The 16,929-nt window shown below is 60.4% G+C and overlaps 1 protein-coding gene across 3 annotated transcripts in view; it reads left to right on the forward strand.

The window, feature by feature from the left end:
* MATK (megakaryocyte-associated tyrosine kinase) overlaps nt 1-13,529 on the forward strand; it is a 92,100-nt gene extending 78,571 nt beyond the window's left edge. Inside the window, exons 2-13 of one of the 3 annotated variants that reach the window (XM_067557223.1) lie at nt 2,928-3,006; nt 3,917-4,030; nt 4,647-4,762; nt 5,429-5,648; nt 6,963-7,056; nt 7,372-7,437; nt 7,933-8,032; nt 10,093-10,177; nt 10,670-10,743; nt 11,279-11,474; nt 12,158-12,244; nt 12,622-13,529. In XM_067557223.1, coding sequence (XP_067413324.1) covers nt 2,998-3,006; nt 3,917-4,030; nt 4,647-4,762; nt 5,429-5,648; nt 6,963-7,056; nt 7,372-7,437; nt 7,933-8,032; nt 10,093-10,177; nt 10,670-10,743; nt 11,279-11,474; nt 12,158-12,244; nt 12,622-12,804 — 1,344 coding nt within the window. In that variant the 5' untranslated portion in view covers nt 2,928-2,997 and the 3' untranslated portion in view covers nt 12,805-13,529. The remainder of the gene's footprint in view (nt 1-2,927; nt 3,007-3,916; nt 4,031-4,646; nt 4,763-5,428; nt 5,649-6,962; nt 7,057-7,371; nt 7,438-7,932; nt 8,033-10,092; nt 10,178-10,669; nt 10,744-11,278; nt 11,475-12,157; nt 12,245-12,621) is intronic. The other 2 variants (XM_067557232.1, XM_067557238.1) reach the window with 2 other exon arrangements.
* Nucleotides 13,530-16,929: the final 3,400 nt, after the last annotated feature.

Genomic DNA, 16,929 nt, shown 5'->3' on the forward strand with positions numbered 1-16,929 from the left:
CCCCATCTGCAAACTGAGGACAATACTTATTCCTCCAGCTAAAGCAGATGGCAGATTCTACCACAATCTCCTTGCTGGTTCTCAGGTGCATTCCCAACAGGAGAGGTTTCTATCTGGCTGGTGTTGATTACACAGATTCATGAGAAGCGCGCTGCACTGATGGCCCCGGTTCCACGGCCGTCACCTCAGTCGCAGAGCTGTGTTGTGCGCCCTGCCCCAGGCACTAATGGTGTTGTTCCTGCGTGTGAGGCCCGTTGGTTGGCCAGCGTCGCAGCGGCCGGGGTTCAGATCCAGCTTTCCCTAGACTTCACTCGTTGGCAGCCAGGCAGCCGAAGTGCTCGTGCCCCTGGCTCGGAGCGAGGTGATCAGGAGGTGCAGAGAAGCTGTCCTTGCGGCTTCAGGCTGTGAAGCAGAAAGTTGCATGTAAAACCACATTTTCCACTGTGGGGCCTCCCACTTCTCAGGGTCCTAGAGTCCGGGCTCCCGCCCAAGCCCAGCCGTCTACTCAGCAGTGAAACCGCCCTGCGGCCTGAGCCCTGCGAGCCCACGTCAGCTGGCACGGGCCAGTCGCGGGTGCCTAGCTGCTGTGTAGACGTACTCTGTAGGGTCCCTCTGTGCCTGCACTGCCGGCTGAGAGCTCAGCAAACCCCGCCTGCCAGCAGCCAGTCACAGGGGGAGAGTTTTCACGAAACAAAAAGAAAAACCTCCTTCTGTGAAGTGGGTTTCTAGGAGTTTCTTGAGCAGGGGTTGGACTAGACGCCTCCTGAGACCCTTCCACCCTCGTCTTCTGTGATCCCATGGTTCTATGAAAGGTTGCTCTGCCTGGTGGGCTGACCCGGGGAGCGGACGGGTCTGCAGGTACGTCTACACTAGAGACATAAGTCAACCTGTATGTAGTTGGCTTACAGCCACTTACTGAGGTGGTTCATGTCCACACTGCCCCCCTCGGCTCGCTGGAATGCTTCCACTGACCTAAGGGGGCAGGGTGGGGAGCTGAGAGCCTGGTCTCTCAGCTGTGCTGGCAGCTCCTTGCCAGACTCCACCGACTGCGTTCCCCCTCTGCTCCCTGTTCCGCTCCAGGGGACAAGGGAAGCCCCCCGGGGATTCTTCCCACCCAGGAGTGGGGTCCGGCTGCCACACTTCTCCCCACCTGCTCCCCTCCAGGGCCAGGCAGCCTTGTCAATTTCAGGGCACACCAACCATGAAATTGACACAGCTGCCCCATGGCCCTGGCTCCCAGAGGGGAATGTCCGTGTAGTGGGGCGCTTACATCGGTGGGAGGAAGGCTGTAGTGTAGACACTGACATAATTAGGTCAACATAAGCTGCCTTTCCTTGCCCTAACTAACTGTGCAGTGTAGAACAGCCCGGAGAAGTGCAAGGGGCTCCACCCACGCCCTCCCCACATTGCCAGAACTGAACTGCCCAGTGTCAGCGGAGAGCAAACAGCAAGAGGGTGTGTGAGCCCCAGTGAGGGTCAGGACCTAGCAGCTGTGGGGCTCACTTCTGGTTTGCATCTGAAGTTCCTAAAAGCTCTGCTTCAGGGTTTCAGCCGGCCAGCTTCAGTGCCGCCCACCCACCCCCTGTGTGCTGGGCCCTTGGTGGGTTTTTTTTATCTCCTTCCTCTGAAGCATCAGGGGTGGCCACAGCTGGAGACGGGGCACTGGGCGGGGAGGCCAGGGCTGTGTGGGGCACTGAGCATTCTCGCGTGAAGGTTGGCTGGCTGGCTGGTCTTTGCTCCCATGCTCAGGGACTAGCTGATCACCCAGGGTCAGGGAGGCATTTTGCCCCCCAGTTAGACTGGCAGTGACTTTGGGGAGCCTTCACCTTCCTCTGCAGCGTGGGGTCTGGGCACTTGCCAGGATTATCTGGGTATCTCTCACTTACTCATTTCCCTGCCACTGCGGGGGCCTCAGGCACTGGTGCGTCAGTCTCTCCGATTCTCTGCCTGGGCACGGAAGAGCCTAGTTTCCTGAGCGCTGTAAGGCGCTGGTCTCACTTCCGTTGTTGGGTTAGTGGGTGGGCGCTGGGTGGGGCTGGTGTCCTGTGGCATCAGACCAGATGATCTGATGGTCCCATCTGCCCTTAAGCTCGATGACCTAGCAGTTACAGGGGGCAGGGGGAACCTGGCTCGTCACTTTAGTCCAGACTCTAGGAAATGCATGTGACCTAGTGCGGACAGCAGAGGGAACGGGGTCTCAGGATTCCTGGGTCCTATTCCCAGTTCTGCTGCTGACTTGCGGGGTGACCTTGGGCAAGGCAGCTCGGGCGGCCTTCTCCAGAGTGCTCAAGTTCCCGCTGTTTCCGTCTGCAAAGCAGGGACGCTGCCGTCCTGGGGGAGGTGCTGGAAGCGGTTGGGGGGGGGGGTTAACGAAGGGGGGGTTGTGATGTGCTGTCAGAGGGGACGAGCTGCAGAAGGGCCACGCCTTGGCCTGAAAGGACCTTGTGTGATGGTGGCTGCACTGTGTGATCGTTTTGTCCGAAAAATCAGCATCTTGCTAGAACCTTACCCAGGCCGCCAGGCTTCAGGTCAGACACTCACTCACGCTTGTGACCATAAACACTTTCATCTCAGACCGCCCTGGTTCCAGGCGTGGACACACCGTTCACACTTACAGTCGCTGGCGGCTGGGGTGTTGAGAGGTGACAATGCCTTTTTAATAACAACAGTGACATTTAAATCTCCCATTTCTACATCTTGAAGGTGCCCAAAGCTCTTCACAACTGCAGGACACAGAAGGGGAATCACTTCTCCCCAGACTAAATGCAGCTGCTTCTGGGGTGGAGCGTGGCAGCTGTTCTAATGTTTGCTTGGCGGTTTCTCTTTAAACAAGAAAACCCCGACAGAGTGGAGGCAGGGTGGGTTTCCTACAGCCGTTCCTGGTCTGCAGCCCCGAGACTCAGTGGATGTTTCCTTCTCCTCCCCAGGTGATTGCTGCGTTTCATCAGAGACAGGATTCCCCAGAGCCACTGTCGATGCCCTGACAAGCCAACCAGCATGTCAACAGTAAGTGCCTCGGGCTGCTCCACACCTTGCAGGGCCACGGGTGGCACAAACACCCAGGAGAGAAACTGACTTTCACTTTCCTGGAGGGCTGGATTTTCAGACACGGGTGCCTGTGTTGGCCCCCCAGATCTGTGTGCATGAGCCCATGCAAACCGGCAGCGTGCGGGCACCACAGCCTGGGGAGCACAGCCACAGACGGGGGCAGATTGTGCAGGCACCATCGGTCAAGAAGCGGTCACTGAATGTGACACGCCAAGGGGAAATCCCACTAACTCCCGTCCCCATGCACTCACAGGTCTCCCCCTCCTTTCCTTCACCCACTCCAAATCCATGGGGGGGGGAGCCGCTCTACTCCTCCTTTATGGAACCCCTTATGCTCTGGGGCATAAACCGGCCGCTACCTGCCTGGGGCCAGCTAGGAAGAACACTTCTCCCCGGACAGATTATTGCACCGTTGCCCGTTAATGGGGAGACGCGCCCCTTCTCCTGCGGCAGCTGGCACTGGGGCAGATGGTCCCATCGGCCATGACACTGCTTGTCTGCCTCGCTCACCTACAACCTCCACCTGCACGCCCCTCTGCCATTGCCTCGTTGGCACCTGTTTGCCCGGCAATGCCTGGCATTGTGCCATACCCGCTCGGGAGCTCTGTGGGGCAGCAGGGGTCGTCGGGCCCGTTGATCAGCTGTGGGGCACCCCATGCCCTTTGCATCACCAGAGAAATGGGCTCGGGTGGGGAGTACCGCAAAGCCACAGCACGGCGGTGCAGGTCCCACCCTCGCAGCTCTGCAGCGGGTCAGCCAGTCCTTAGAACTTCCTCTGTGGGTGCGACATGCTCATTTCTAGCTGCCGTGGAAGGGAAGGGCCCCGACTTGTTGCCATCTGCGCTTATGCCACCGCTTCCTGCTGCAGAAACACTGGCCGCCGGGGACGCAGTGCATCACCAAACACGACCATGCCAAGCCCAAGGCCCACGAGCTGGCCTTCCGCAAGGGCGACATCGTCACCATCACCGAGGTCTGCAAGGTGAGCCGGGCGGGACGTTCCCCCGCCGCAGCGTGGAGACCCAGGGCCACACGGGGCCCACGGCGCAGGAAGGAGGCGGCCCTGGGCGCCAGAGGCAGGACATGAACCATCCTGGCCCCGCTCCAGCGGCAGCATTTCAGGCCCCGGGCCTGTCGTGCTCGCCCTGGCGGAGGGGTTGCTCCGAGGCCAAACTGCCGTGGAGGTGACCCGCAGCAGGGGCTTCTCCACGGTCTCCTGGCAATGGGGCAAAAGCTGCCCTGCCTCCCTCTAAGGGGCTCTGTCATTTTGACTGTAAGCTCTGTGGGGCAGGGACCACCTTGCATTAAATGTGTGGGCAGCGCCTGGCACAATCCATACGGGGCCCAAGGAGTTGCTCTGACACCCACGAGGGAGACTAGGACAGCAGGACCCCGACCTCCCCCCTCCCGCCCACTCATCCCTTCCCACCTTGCCCCCCTCCCGCCCCCTGCCGCATTATACTAGCAACGAGAACTTGCCAGTGGAGGGAGGCGTGGGGCAAGGCGAGTCGGGGGCTGGGCTAGTGGAGTTGTCCCCCGTTGCCTCTTTCCCCCCATGACATCGAGATCCCGCCACGTGCCCCTCCTCTCTCCTTCAGCAGAAAGGCTGGTACCGAGCTAAACACAACGACACCGGCCAGGAAGGGCTGCTTTCTGCCAGCTCGGTGCGGGAGCGCGAGGCCATCCGCATCGACCCCAAGCTCAGCTTGATGCCGTGAGTACAGACAGGCTCCCCGCCAGTGCTGGCGCGGTGGCAGGGGGTTGCCCTCCCCTTATCAAGGAGACCATCTCCCCTCCCCACTGTTGGCTGGGATCAGCTGGTTCTCCCGGTGCTGGCACCCACAGCGCCTAGGAGCTCAGTCTACGCCCGGGTCACTGGCCTTGCTATGGCTCAGGTCACCTCTGTTAAGGGGATGAGAGCAGGTGGTTTGACGGCTATGCTGGTGGACAGAGGGGTAGTGCAAATCTCAGGCTTCAGGCCATGAGCTGGTCACTGCAGGGGTCAGGAAGGGATTATTTCCTGCTCCATAGTCAGCTGCACCGAGTTGGCCAGATGCATTATGGGTGCTTTTTGCCTGACCCCAATGCATCAAGGATAGGCCCCCCCCACCAGACTGGAGTGAGCAGGGGTCAGCCCTGCTCTGGCTGGGAGACGGGTCAGCTGGGGCAATGACCTTCTTCTCGGGCTAGTGGTGGTCTCTCGCACAGCACTCAGAGGGGGTGGGTTGGCTGGCTGCAGTGAGGCAGCAGCCTATACCCCCCGCACTCCCGCGATGGGCTGGGGGTCCTCAGTCAGAGAGAGCTGTGCAGAGCTGTGGCTGGTTCCCCAGCATGTGCAACGTGTTTACTCTCCGGTGCCTTCTCCTCCTTGCCTCCCCAGCTGGTTCCACGGGAAGATCTCTGGTGTGGAGGCCGTGCAGGTGCTCCAGCCCCCAGAGGACGGGCTCTTCCTGGTGCGTGAGTCCATCCGGCACCCCGGGGACTACGTGCTCTGCGTCAGCTTCGACAAGTCCGTCATCCACTACCGCGTCATCTACCAGGAGAACCGGCTGAGCATCGATGCCTCCATCAGCTTCTACAACCTCATCGACATGATCGAGGTCAGCAAGACGCCTGGCCCTGGGTCCCAACCCTCCGCCCTCCCCACACCCGGGAGGGGCAGCTGGCGCAGTCCGAAGGGGGCTCCGCTGGGCAAAGAAACTAACCAGAGCAAAAGCTTCAGGCCAGGCAGCCTGGGGTGTCCGGGGCTTAGCTGAGGGACTGAATAAGAACCTAGACAGACAGACGGCTGGATGAGCAGGTGATTTCCCTCTCCCCTGAAAAGACTTGTCCATCTTCTCCCAGCTGCTCTGTGCTCTGCCTCATAGGCCAGGCAGTCCTCGTCAGCCCTGAGTGACCTACTCACATGAAGTGGCAACCAAAACCACAGGCTCTAAATATAGAGCTGCTGCTGAAAACAGAAGCACAGCAGAAGGAAGCAGGCTCTGGTTTTCGATGTAGCAATCGCCGCCTGGCCCTCTGCGTCACTTTCCACCTCAGGGCTGCTCACATGCTAATCTGGGGACTAGGCTCTGCCCTGGGAAGTAGGAGCGTATTTTTATCCCCACCGAACAAGCAGAGAAACTGAGGCAGGGAGAGGGGGAAGTGGTCTGCTCATGGCTGCACAGTGAGTCAGCCACAGAGCTGGAGGTGGAACCCAGGAGTCCTGATCCCTGAGAGAGACTATCCAAGAGCTGGAAATAGCTCTCAGGAGTCCCGAGGGCCAGACCTGAGCTCTCCCAGCCCTCAGAGGGGAGATTCTGCCTGTGCCCCTCATCAATCACCTCAGTATCTGAGCACCTCACACTCATTTTACTGGACCTCCCAGCCCCCAGGCAGGGTGGGGGGGCATCATCCACATTGCCAGTGGGCACAGGGCAGGTTAAGTGACTTGCCCAAGAGCACACAAGGTATCAGTGGCTGAGCAAGGAGTCAAACCTATGTCCAAGGCCCTATTGGCTGGACCGTTCTTCCTGCTCCGGGTTAGATGGCTTGGGAGGGACTTGGCGATCACCTTGGGGATGGGAGGTATTGGGCTGGTTGTTACAGCACCCCCTGCTAGTCACTTTGGGGTGAGCTTCCTCCCAAGGGCTGCCCCCCCCCCCACACACCCACCCACACACACAGCTCAACAATGCCCCCTGCAGGAAACAGGAGGGAGCAGCCCAGCTACGCTCTCCCCACACTCCAGCACAGCAAGCCCAGGAGGGTGGCACGATCCTGGGTGCGGGACCCACTGGGCTGCCGGTGGCACAAACACCCCGGGCCGGAATAACCCTTTGGGGCTGATAAAACCCTGTGATGCAGGGTGCAGCGAGCTTCCTGGGAGGCAGCCGTGTGAGCCCGAGTAACCCTGTCTGTCTGTCTGTCTGCAGCACTACATGAAGGAGCAGGGAGCCATCTGTACCAAGCTGGTAAAACCCAAAGCAAAGGCCGGGATGAAGTCTGCTGAGGAGGAGCTGGCCAAGGGTATGAAGGGACAAACTCGGGGGGGTGGGGGGGCTAGAGGGGGACAGGGAAACCCATCAGCGCCTGCTTTGGGGGCGAAAGTAAAATCCTCAGGGGCCAAAGTTCTCGAGCGACAGAGCTGGGGGCTCCAGACAAGGGTGCCCGTCGTGAGGGCTGAGCTGGGTGGAGCTGCTGGGGTGCGAAACGCCCCCGCCCGCCCCGATGGCACTCAGCTCACAGAGGAGCCTCAACGGCCCGATGGGAGTCAGGCCCCCACGCAGGCGGGGAGAAGCCTGGCCCTGCCCCGGTAACCGGCCAGCCTCCTCTCGCCCACAGCCGGCTGGTTACTGAACCTGCAGCACCTGACGCTGGGAGACCAGATCGGGGAAGGCGAATTTGGAGGTAAGCGCTCGCCCGCTGGGGTCGGTCCAGGGAACAGGCGGAGCCTGAGGTGGCGTGAGGCCCCGCCCACTCCGTATGTGGATTGAGGCCAGGGGGAGCCTCTGTTTAGAACCAGAGTGGGGCACACGCCCCTGTCCCCATGTGCATGCCTTGTGGGAGCCAGGGGGGCTGAGCGAGGAGGGTCCATGGCTGGGTGGACTGCAGGGATCATTGTCATGGGGATGTGCACAGCAGGCCCCTTTGAGCCACACCACGACGGACCCATTGCACAAGGTCCCCCAGCCACGCTGGGCCAGCTGGGCTCGCTCCCGGACTGGGCTCGTCCTTGGCGTCACGCCCTCCCCTCCTTTCCCTTCACCTCCTCCAGACGTGGATGGACTGGCTCACCACTGCTCCTTCGCCTCCCTGGCCCCACAGGCTCCGGGCCTGCTGCTCTGTCCTCCTCGCCGGGGCTGCCGGCTTGGCGCCTGACACACTCTCTCCCCACCCCTGCAGCTGTCCTGCAGGGAGAGTACATGGGGCAGAAAGTTGCCGTGAAGAACATCAAGTGTGACGTTACCGCCCAGGCCTTTCTCGCTGAGACCACCGCCATGACGTAAGCGAGCCACGAGGCTGGGCGGACTCCCCCTGCCCTGCCCTGCCTCCCAGCGCTTGTGCTCTGCAGGATACATGCGAGGGCAGGGCCGTGAGCAGCCTGGAGGGGGCTATTGCTGGGGCTGCGTGTGCAAGACACAGGGAGCTGGTCCACCTGCGTTGCTCGGGGTGTGCTCACTGACCACGGGGGCTGAGCCACCAGAAGTCCCTAGTGCAAGCACAGCTGTGCCGGTCGAGCGTGTCTCGCACGAGGGGGCTGGAATAAGCTATGCTGGCGGAAGTGCAGTTTGGCCAGCGTGAGCTGCGTCCGCACCAGGCGTGCTTTGTTGGTCTGGTACACAGGTGTAGCTAGGCCAACAAACATGCCTAGTGTTGCCCTGGCACTCCTCTGTGAGACGGGGAGCTGTGTGTGTGTGTTGTGTGTGTGTGAGAGAGAGTGTGTGTTTTCATAATGAACCTCAGTAATAACAATCATTCATAATTTACAGTGACCTTAATTTCAATATTATTAATAATAATTTATTAGTCTCACTCCTTATTAACGTTTACATTGTGGTGACACCTGGTGGCCTCCAGCCAGGCAGAGCCCCAATGTGTCAGTGCTGGACAAACGTGTAGTAAGGGACGGCCCCTGCCCTAAAGAGAAAACTTACTAGACCAATTCCAACTAGAATGAAGGTGTGCAGTTTTATCGAGGAGGTTGGCCAAGCGTTGGAACCACTTGCCAAGGATGCAGCAAATTCGCCATCTCTTGGAGTCTTGAAATCAAGCCCGGGTGTGTCTTTCTGGAAGATACTCTAGCTCAACCACAAGCTATGGGCTGGATGCAGGAATGCCTGGGCCAGGTTCTCAGGCATGTGCTCTGATCAGAATGGATGACTGATGATCAGATGATCCCTTCTGGCCTTAAGATCTGTGACTCTAGGAAGAGCTCAGAGTGTGAGAGACAAGCTTGAGACAAGCCGAGAGCAGCAAGGAACTGTGGTGGGCACAGCCGACAGGTTCCCACGTAGGGGTGTGTGCGGGGGCGGCAGTAACAGAACGACCAGGATCTTTCCCGACAGATTAGCTGTGTGCAGTCACACCTCGGCCCCTGCAGAGCCGTGTCCTGTAGGGACCACAGCAGAGTGGGCTGGAGAAGGGGGAAGCGGTGGCTTTGCAGGTTTTGACTGAGAGAGGAGTCGGGCGATGGAGCTGGGCATCACTGGCAGAGCACAGACGGGGCGACTTTGCACAACCACGGTGGGGTTGGGACTCTGATGGCTAGGACAAGGCATTCAGCTGCCCTCAGTGCCAGGCACCTTAACCCAGGTGAGGCCCCCCCCAGATTCCCTCTGTGTGGCCTCCCCTGCAAGGTACACAGCTTGGCAGAACTCCCAGTCCCTTTAAGAACCCAGCAGAGCTGGCCCAGTGGTGAGTGGCAGTGCGGCCCAGTGGTTAGCCAGAGGAATGTCACTTGTCACCTTGCCTGTTTCCTGTGGACACCCCAGCTCTGTCTAGGACAGTGGAGGGGGAGGTGAACTGGGGGTGCTGCTTTTGACTGAGCCCTAAATAGGCAAGAGACATTTGGGAGGTTTGCTGGCCCCGGGCGCCCTCTGACTTAGCAGTTACGGGTGGTTTCTCTTGAATCTGAAGAAAAATCATTGTGCAAAGTACAAGGCTGCAGTCAGGGCCCAGGAGCCTCGGATTGCAGCTGTGTGCCAGGGAGAGCTGCAGAATCCCCTCGCAGTGCAGAGTGAGTTCCAGCAGTTCAGCTGTGTGTGTGTGTGTGTGTGTGTGTGTGTGTGTGTGTGTGTGTGTGTGTGTGTGTGTGTGTGTGTGTGTGTGTGTGTGTGTGTGTGTGTGTGTGTGTGTGTGTGTGTGTGTGTGTGTGTCCCGTGTCCCACTCCATCACAAGCCAGGGGCTGTGTGTGGGGGGGCGGGAGGGGAGGCTCCCCGTGTCCCCCTCCCTCACATCCAGAGGCCCTCTCAGTGTGTGCGCCACGCGGCGTTAGAGCACACCGCCACGCCTGGCCCAGCACAGTCTGGGCACTTCCTTGATGTGCTCATTCCCTCCTCTAGGAAGGTCCGTCACAAAAACCTGGTGCGCCTGCTGGGCGTGATCCTGCACAACGGCCTCCATATCGTCATGGAGTTCATGAGCAAGGTGAGAGCATCGCGGGCCCAGCCTGCCCTGCTGCCTTCAGAGCAAACCAGTGACCCCCGATGGACCTTCGCACCAGGGAGTCCCCTCTGCACCCCTCGGGGCGCTCAGCGTTGGGGCGTGGATTGGCCTGTGGAGCCCGTCACTGCTAGCCCACAGGTTCAGAGCTGGCCTGGCTCTGCAGGGACTAGAAACCCTTCCTCTCTGGTCTGATGGTGGTTTCCTTCCAGTGCGGTTCCCCGGGCATCATCCCAGCTGCAAACCCAGCCCTGCAGAGGGGCCAGGGACTGATTGGGCCATGCACACCTTTCTGCCAGCACATCCTGCAGGTGGTGCAATAAGATCCGGGAGGAGGCGTGGATGGGGAGCGGCACTAGCCCGGCTGGTGCGTCACCGAGGCGGGCCATGCAGAACCGCTCATTGGGGCTAACGCAAGAGGCAACAGGTCCAGCTGCCCGTGGGTTCTGATGAGCGTTTCTCTCTCTCCTCCAACAGGGGAACCTGGTCAACTTCCTGCGGACGCGGGGCCGATCGCTCATCCAGGCCGAGCAGCTCATCCAGTTTGCCCTGTGAGTTCAGCACCATTTTCCCTCTGACCTGGATGCTCCAAGCCAGGGGATAATTCTGTCCCTGCCGTCAGGACAAGCCCTGTCTGATGCCACCCTCATCACAGGTGGCCCCTTTTCAGCACCACCGTCCCCTAAAGGATCTAAAGCAGATATTTCACTCCGCTCAAGAGGCAGGTCCCAGCCATTATCCCCACTTCACAAAGGGAAAGGGACTTGCCCAGGGCCATGTGGAGTCAGTGGCAGAGCTGGGATGAGGACCAGGGAATCCTGAGTCCCCGTCCCCTGCACTGCACAGAGACGCTGCAGGTCTGAGGCTGGGGTGAGCCTCTTATTCAGATGTGAGGGGATGGCGCGCCCCAGGCAGGCTGCAGCAAAATCATCCTGTTTGGCGACACGGTGTCCCCTACGTCCCCCTAACTGCATGGTCTGAGGCTCGGAGGTGGCTGGTAGGTGTGGCCGATGGGCACTGAATATGGCTGATCCCTTCTTCTCCCCACTCACCCGGTGCTCTTGGCTTGGCTCTTGTGCCGTTCAGGGACATCTCCCAAGGGATGGACTATCTGGAGTCCAAGAAGCTGGTGCACAGGGACCTTGCTGCCCGCAACATCCTGGTCTCGGAGGAGAACGTGGCCAAAGTGAGTGACTTCGGCTTGGCCAAGGTGGACCCGAAAGGCGAAGACACCAGCAAGCTGCCGGTCAAGTGGACAGCTCCGGAGGCCCTGAAACACAACGTGAGTGAGGGAGGGAGGGAGGGAGGTAGGGCCGCCCAGCCCAGTCCCGCCCTGCCTTCCACGGGGCTCCTGCCCTTCCCATCAGCTCGGCAAGCCCAGCTGAGATTTGTTACTGGGCCGTGATGCCCTCGTCTGACCCGGGCACAGCAACACGCAGCCACCCATCTCCCAGCCCAGCCGCGCATCTCCCTGAGTCTGCGCATCCCCCACACGCCCCCAGGCGGCCTCGCGGTGTTTGTCTCAGTGCATTCTGGGAGAATCCGGGCAGCTGTCCGTCATGCCTCAGCAGGGGTAAAGTGCCCAGGGACGTGTACGCTCAGTGGCACTACATGGCAATCCTGGGACATCCTTGCGCACAGAGACCAGGGAGCGAGGAGTGGCTGCCAAACCAATCACATGGAGACACCCAGCAGCCAGCCTGGGCCTCTGATGCGGGGACGTGGGTGTGGACCTGGTCCTGTGTGGAGACAGCTATGTCACATCTGGTTACGCACCCAGATCCAGTCACACTAGAGACGGGTCCAAGGGGATTCCCTGCCAAGGGCCAGGTGCATCCCCCAACGTGCGGCCCTTGGAGCACCCAGTTTGGGGCAGGCCGTTCACCGGGTGGAATACAGGCTCCTCCCCACCGTCCTTGGCCTGCATCACCGACCGAAGTGACTCCGTTCTCACCTTCCCCGCAGAAATTCTCAACCAAGTCGGACGTCTGGAGCTACGGGATCCTCCTGTGGGAAGTGTTCTCCTACGGCCGGGCGCCCTACCCCAGGATGGTGAGTGCCCCTGCTGCAGGGCGGGGCTGGCTGGCTCCTGCCACCCCTCGACTGAGACCTGAATGGCACCAGGCTCCAGTCAAACCAGGACGCTGAGGTCGCGGTGGTGCGAATCGCCGGGGCGTGGGGGAAGCATGAGAGCACCAGTGCCAGGTGGGGCAGCTGCTCAGTGGGGCGTGCAGGTGCAGGGAGCAGCCATCTCACAGGGGGTGACGGTGGCACGAGGGCAGCTGAGGCCATGCGGACAGAGGTGCCGTGGGCACGGGGCAGGGTGTAGCGCTGCCACGGGTGGTGATAGGGTGGATCCTGGCGTTAATATGCAGAAAGGCAGCTAGGGATTTCCCAGCCGGTCTCTCTCTCTCTCTCTCCCCCCCCAGACCCTGCAGGAAGTGACGGAGCTGGTGGAGAAGGGGTACCGCATGGAGGCGCCTGAGGAATGCCCGCCCTCCCTCTACGCCCTGATGAAGAGCTGCTGGGAGATAGAGCCAGGGAAGCGGCCCTCCTTCAAGAAGCTCACCGAGAAACTGCAGAAGGAGCTGAAGCACATAAGGGGCAGTTAGCCCTGGTGGCTCCTGTTCCCAGGGCTGCGACGGCGAAAGGGCTGGCCGGCTCCAAGCAGCCTCTGCTGGGGGTTCCTGGCCTGGGTCAGGCCCGCCTGGCACACCAGGGCACCACACCGGGGACCGGAAACACGACGCAGCACAGAGCGGCGTGTGACTCGCCAGCCACCGGGGCTGGTCCTGATGCTGCCCTGGGGTCTGCTCTGCCTTGTCAGCCAATAAAGGTGGGGACGGGACTTCCAGGTCAGGATCTTCTCCTCCTCCGGCCTGCCACCTCCAGCGAAACCACATCCACTCCCTGCGCCTGCACGAGGCCGAGGGACCGGTTCCCAGGGGCCTGTCCTTTACCCTGGCAGCTCTAGCCCGCCCCGGCACGGCTCCCTGAGGGTGCGTATAGGCTGGAAGGAGGCTGGCATGGCGTACCTGTGTGCTGCGCGGAGCTGCTGTGTGTTCTCACTTCTGAACCGTCCCTCGCAGGTTTCCGATTGGTTCAGGATGAGCCTGCCCAGCTGGCCCTGTGGGTCACAAACTAGTGCCCCCCCCCCCCCTGCACTGGCCACACACCACAGCTCGGGGCAACCGGGGGGGAGTGCGTCCCTGTGCGCTGGGCCAGCAGCTCCCAGCTCTCCGGAGCCTCCGGCTGATGTTTATTTCCAAGCGTTTCCCTCATGTCCTAGTGATTTCAGATGTGGCAGCAGCACAAAAATGAACCGAGTCCCACCGTCCTCTGCCTCGTGTGTGAATTATTCTCCAGGACCAGCTGAGGTTCGGCAAAATTCGCCAACCCAGCTTCAGGCAAAAATAGCTTGGCGGCTTCGTTGCTAAAGGCACGGTACCAGGGGGTGCCCGATCTGGTGTCAGGCCCACCCGGTGCCTCGGTTTCCCCTTTTGGGGTTCACAGGACTCCAGCTAGTCTCTTGTAAGTCCCTGGCTTGACAGCGTCTCAGCCCCTGTTGTCTGGCGTCCCCCCAGCCTGCTCCTCTTGGGACTTCTGCCCCTCGCTGCAGGCCGCTCCAGGCTGGCAAGACTCACCCTCACTGAGCTGCTTGCTGGCCTTGTATGCAAGGGCCACGTAGCCTACGGGCCTCAGACCTGGCATCTGCGTGGCAGCCAAGTAGCTGCAGGTGGGGGCGAAGCCCAGCCCACACTGCGCCAGCCGTTGGGGCTAGGCAGCGAGGAACGTGGCGTCTTTGCTAGAGACGCTGCCGTGGCCCCGCAGCCAGCAGTGCGTCCAGACACACCGTCAGACACCCGGGGACGCCCTCACACACGCATGCAAGCAGGCGGGGCCTGGCACATGCCCGCTGTGTGCGCGCGCCACGTGCACACGCGGACACTTGCAACCGGGCGTGAGGGGTACACATACATGCTCCTGCACACGTGTGCCTGGGCAAATGCTCTCATGTGCTTGTGCACACATTGAAAACGTGGCCATGTGAGAGACTCAGGGACCCTTACGATCATCTCGTCCGACCTCCTGCACAACGCAGGCCACAGAGCCTCACCCACCCACCCCTGTGACAGACCCTAATCTATGACTGGGTTACTGAAGTCCTCACATAATGATTTAAAGACTTCAAGGTACAGAGAATCCACCAGCAAGTGACCCATGCCCCATGCTGCAGAGGAAGGTGAAAAAACCCCCGGGCCTCTGCCAGTCTGCCCTGGGGAGAATTCCTTCCCGACCCCAAATATGGCGATCAGCTAAACCCAGAGCATGTGGGCAAGACTCACCAGCCAGACACCCAGGCAGAATTCTCTGTAGTAACTCAGAACCCGCCTCATCTAACATCCCCTCACAGGCCATTGGGCATATTTACCGCTAGTAAAGATCAGTCCATTGCCAAACGAGGCTGTCCCATCATCCCAGCCCCTCCAGAAACTTCTCAAGCTCAGCTTTGAAGCCAGCTAGGTGTTTTGCCCCCACTGCACCCCTTGGGAGGCTGTTCCAGAACTTCACTCCTCTGATGGTTACAAACCTTCTTCTAATTTCAAGTCTAAACTTCCTGGTGGCCAGTTTCTATCCGTTAGTTCCTGTGTCCACATTGGCGCTGAACTTAAATAATTCCTCTCCCTCCCTGGTATTTGTCCCTCTGATGTATTTATAGAGAGCAATCATAGCTCCCCTCAGCCTTCTTTGGGTTAGGCTAAACAAGCCACGCTCTTTGAGTCTCCTGTGCCCGGTGCCCCCTCCCCACCCCGAGCCGTGTGGGCTGAGGAAGAAAGAAATCCCAGAGGAGCCCCCCATCCACCCACCAGAGCAGCCCTAGAAGCAGGTTCTGCCGCAGGGCCGATGTCGTCAGGTGGCTTTGACTGGCGGTTCTTGCCCCTGTGCTGAGTGGCTGCTGACTCTGACACCCCCCCACTTAGTCTCACGCTGGCCCCCTGCCCTGCCCTGGCCCCCCCATCCCAAGCTCCTTCTGTGGCCCTGCTCCCTCCCCCGCAAATGAATCCTGAACCCGGGCCCGGCCTCACTTTGTTGGCAGGGTGATTTGCTTCTACAGCAACACCAGCTCCTCTTCGGTCCCTCCTCCACCCCGGCAGCCTGAGGGACGCAGGGTGTCTGCCTGGCTGGTCCTGCTGGCAGGGGCCCAGCGGTGGGGCTTGGACCAGAACTGAACTCTGGCGCCACTCAGGGCTTTGGCACGGGCCCGTTTCTGTTCTGGGTAACAGGTGGTCACACCAGAGACCTGAGCCTGAAACCCCGCCAGGCACTTGCCGGTCGTTCCTGGGGCCCTTGATATCTGGAGCCCACACACCCTGCTGGGCGCTCTGGTGCCTTGGCTTGGGGGGAACGTGGATGTGTGAAGGGAGCAGGGGGTGGGTCCCTTTCCCCTACCCCTCCCTAGGAACAGCTGCTGTTTTATAGGCAAAACCCCCTCACGTAGGGTGGCAGGGGGCAGAGGGGGCATCTTGGTTCCATAAAGATTAAAAGTCAGCCCCCCACCTCCCTGATTGCCTCCAGATCAGACTCAACTCCCAGGGCCAGTGTGTGCCTGTCTTCCTCCATCCCTGGCCTCAGGGGGAGACTGAGCAAAACTCCTGCAGCTGCTCTGCCGCCTGGGATTTACCTTTTCTGATTCAATCAAAGAAATTAGTTCAACAGTGTCTCTAAGCTGCTGGGTTCAAAGTAGGCCTATCCCCGACTCCGGGGGGTCAGACCAGCCCATGGTTCAGGGTAACAGGCGTGGCTGCTTAGCAAAATCAGAGGAGAGGGTCTATGTGTTGGGCAGGGGTGGGGGAGGTCATGGAGATTTAACCCTGAAATGCCCCCTCTCTGCCAACACGCTGCAGGGAGCGTCTCTATTTCCTGGCCCCGAATCTGAGTGTGGCCCTGCCCCGCTCCCTGCCCAGCACAGGGATTAGATTGTTGTACGGGAGATCGTGCACACAGAGAGAGCCTCCGTGGAGCACCTCCGTGGTGACCCGTCCTGCCCAGCTGCAGAGTGGGGGTGTGTGAAATGAACGAAGCCCGCCCCCATGTCATGCTGGCTCACGAACAATCTCATCACCTCACTGGCACCCAGCTCACCCGCATGTGCACACGCGCGTGTGCGTGTGCATGTGTGCGTGTGGCCAGGGACGGGTGGCTCTGCTCCAATCCTCGTCTTGTCTCCATTCCAGACGTTCAAACCTTGATTGAGTTTTGCTGCCTAATCCTCTTGTGTCTCGCACTGTGCTGCATTCTGGCACCTCGCTGACCCACGGCATCCGCCCAGCGAGAGTTCTGCATGGCTGCTGACAGGGGGGCTGGGACAGCACCAGCCCTCAGCCTGGCCAACGGGGAAATGGGATGCACGATCCCGGCTGCTTCCAGTGTGCGGCAGGCTGGAGGTCAAAGGCCACCAGGCAGGCCCATGCCTTGGCAGGCCCGTCAGCGCCCGGAGATACAGCAGTGCGGGGAGCAGAGAGGAGTCAGTGCAGCTCCAGGGAAGGGAGCTGGTTCTCAGAGCGCCGGAGTGCTGGATTGACAGCCCTGCAGCCCCACGTCTGTCTGTCCAGCGATGCATTTCTAACGCCCCATCACTGCGCTCCCTGGACATCAGTGCTTGGATCCAAAGCACAGCTGTGGCCGGGGAGCAGCCATGCAAGTGCCTCTCCCCCCATTGCAGCCAACGTGTCCCA

The sequence above is a fragment of the Emydura macquarii genome, unplaced genomic scaffold, assembly GCF_026122565.2.
Source record: "Emydura macquarii macquarii isolate MOO-44397 ecotype Brisbane River unplaced genomic scaffold, CSIRO-AGI_Emac_v2 contig_306, whole genome shotgun sequence".
In the NCBI taxonomy this organism is placed as follows: Eukaryota; Metazoa; Chordata; order Testudines; family Chelidae; genus Emydura; species Emydura macquarii.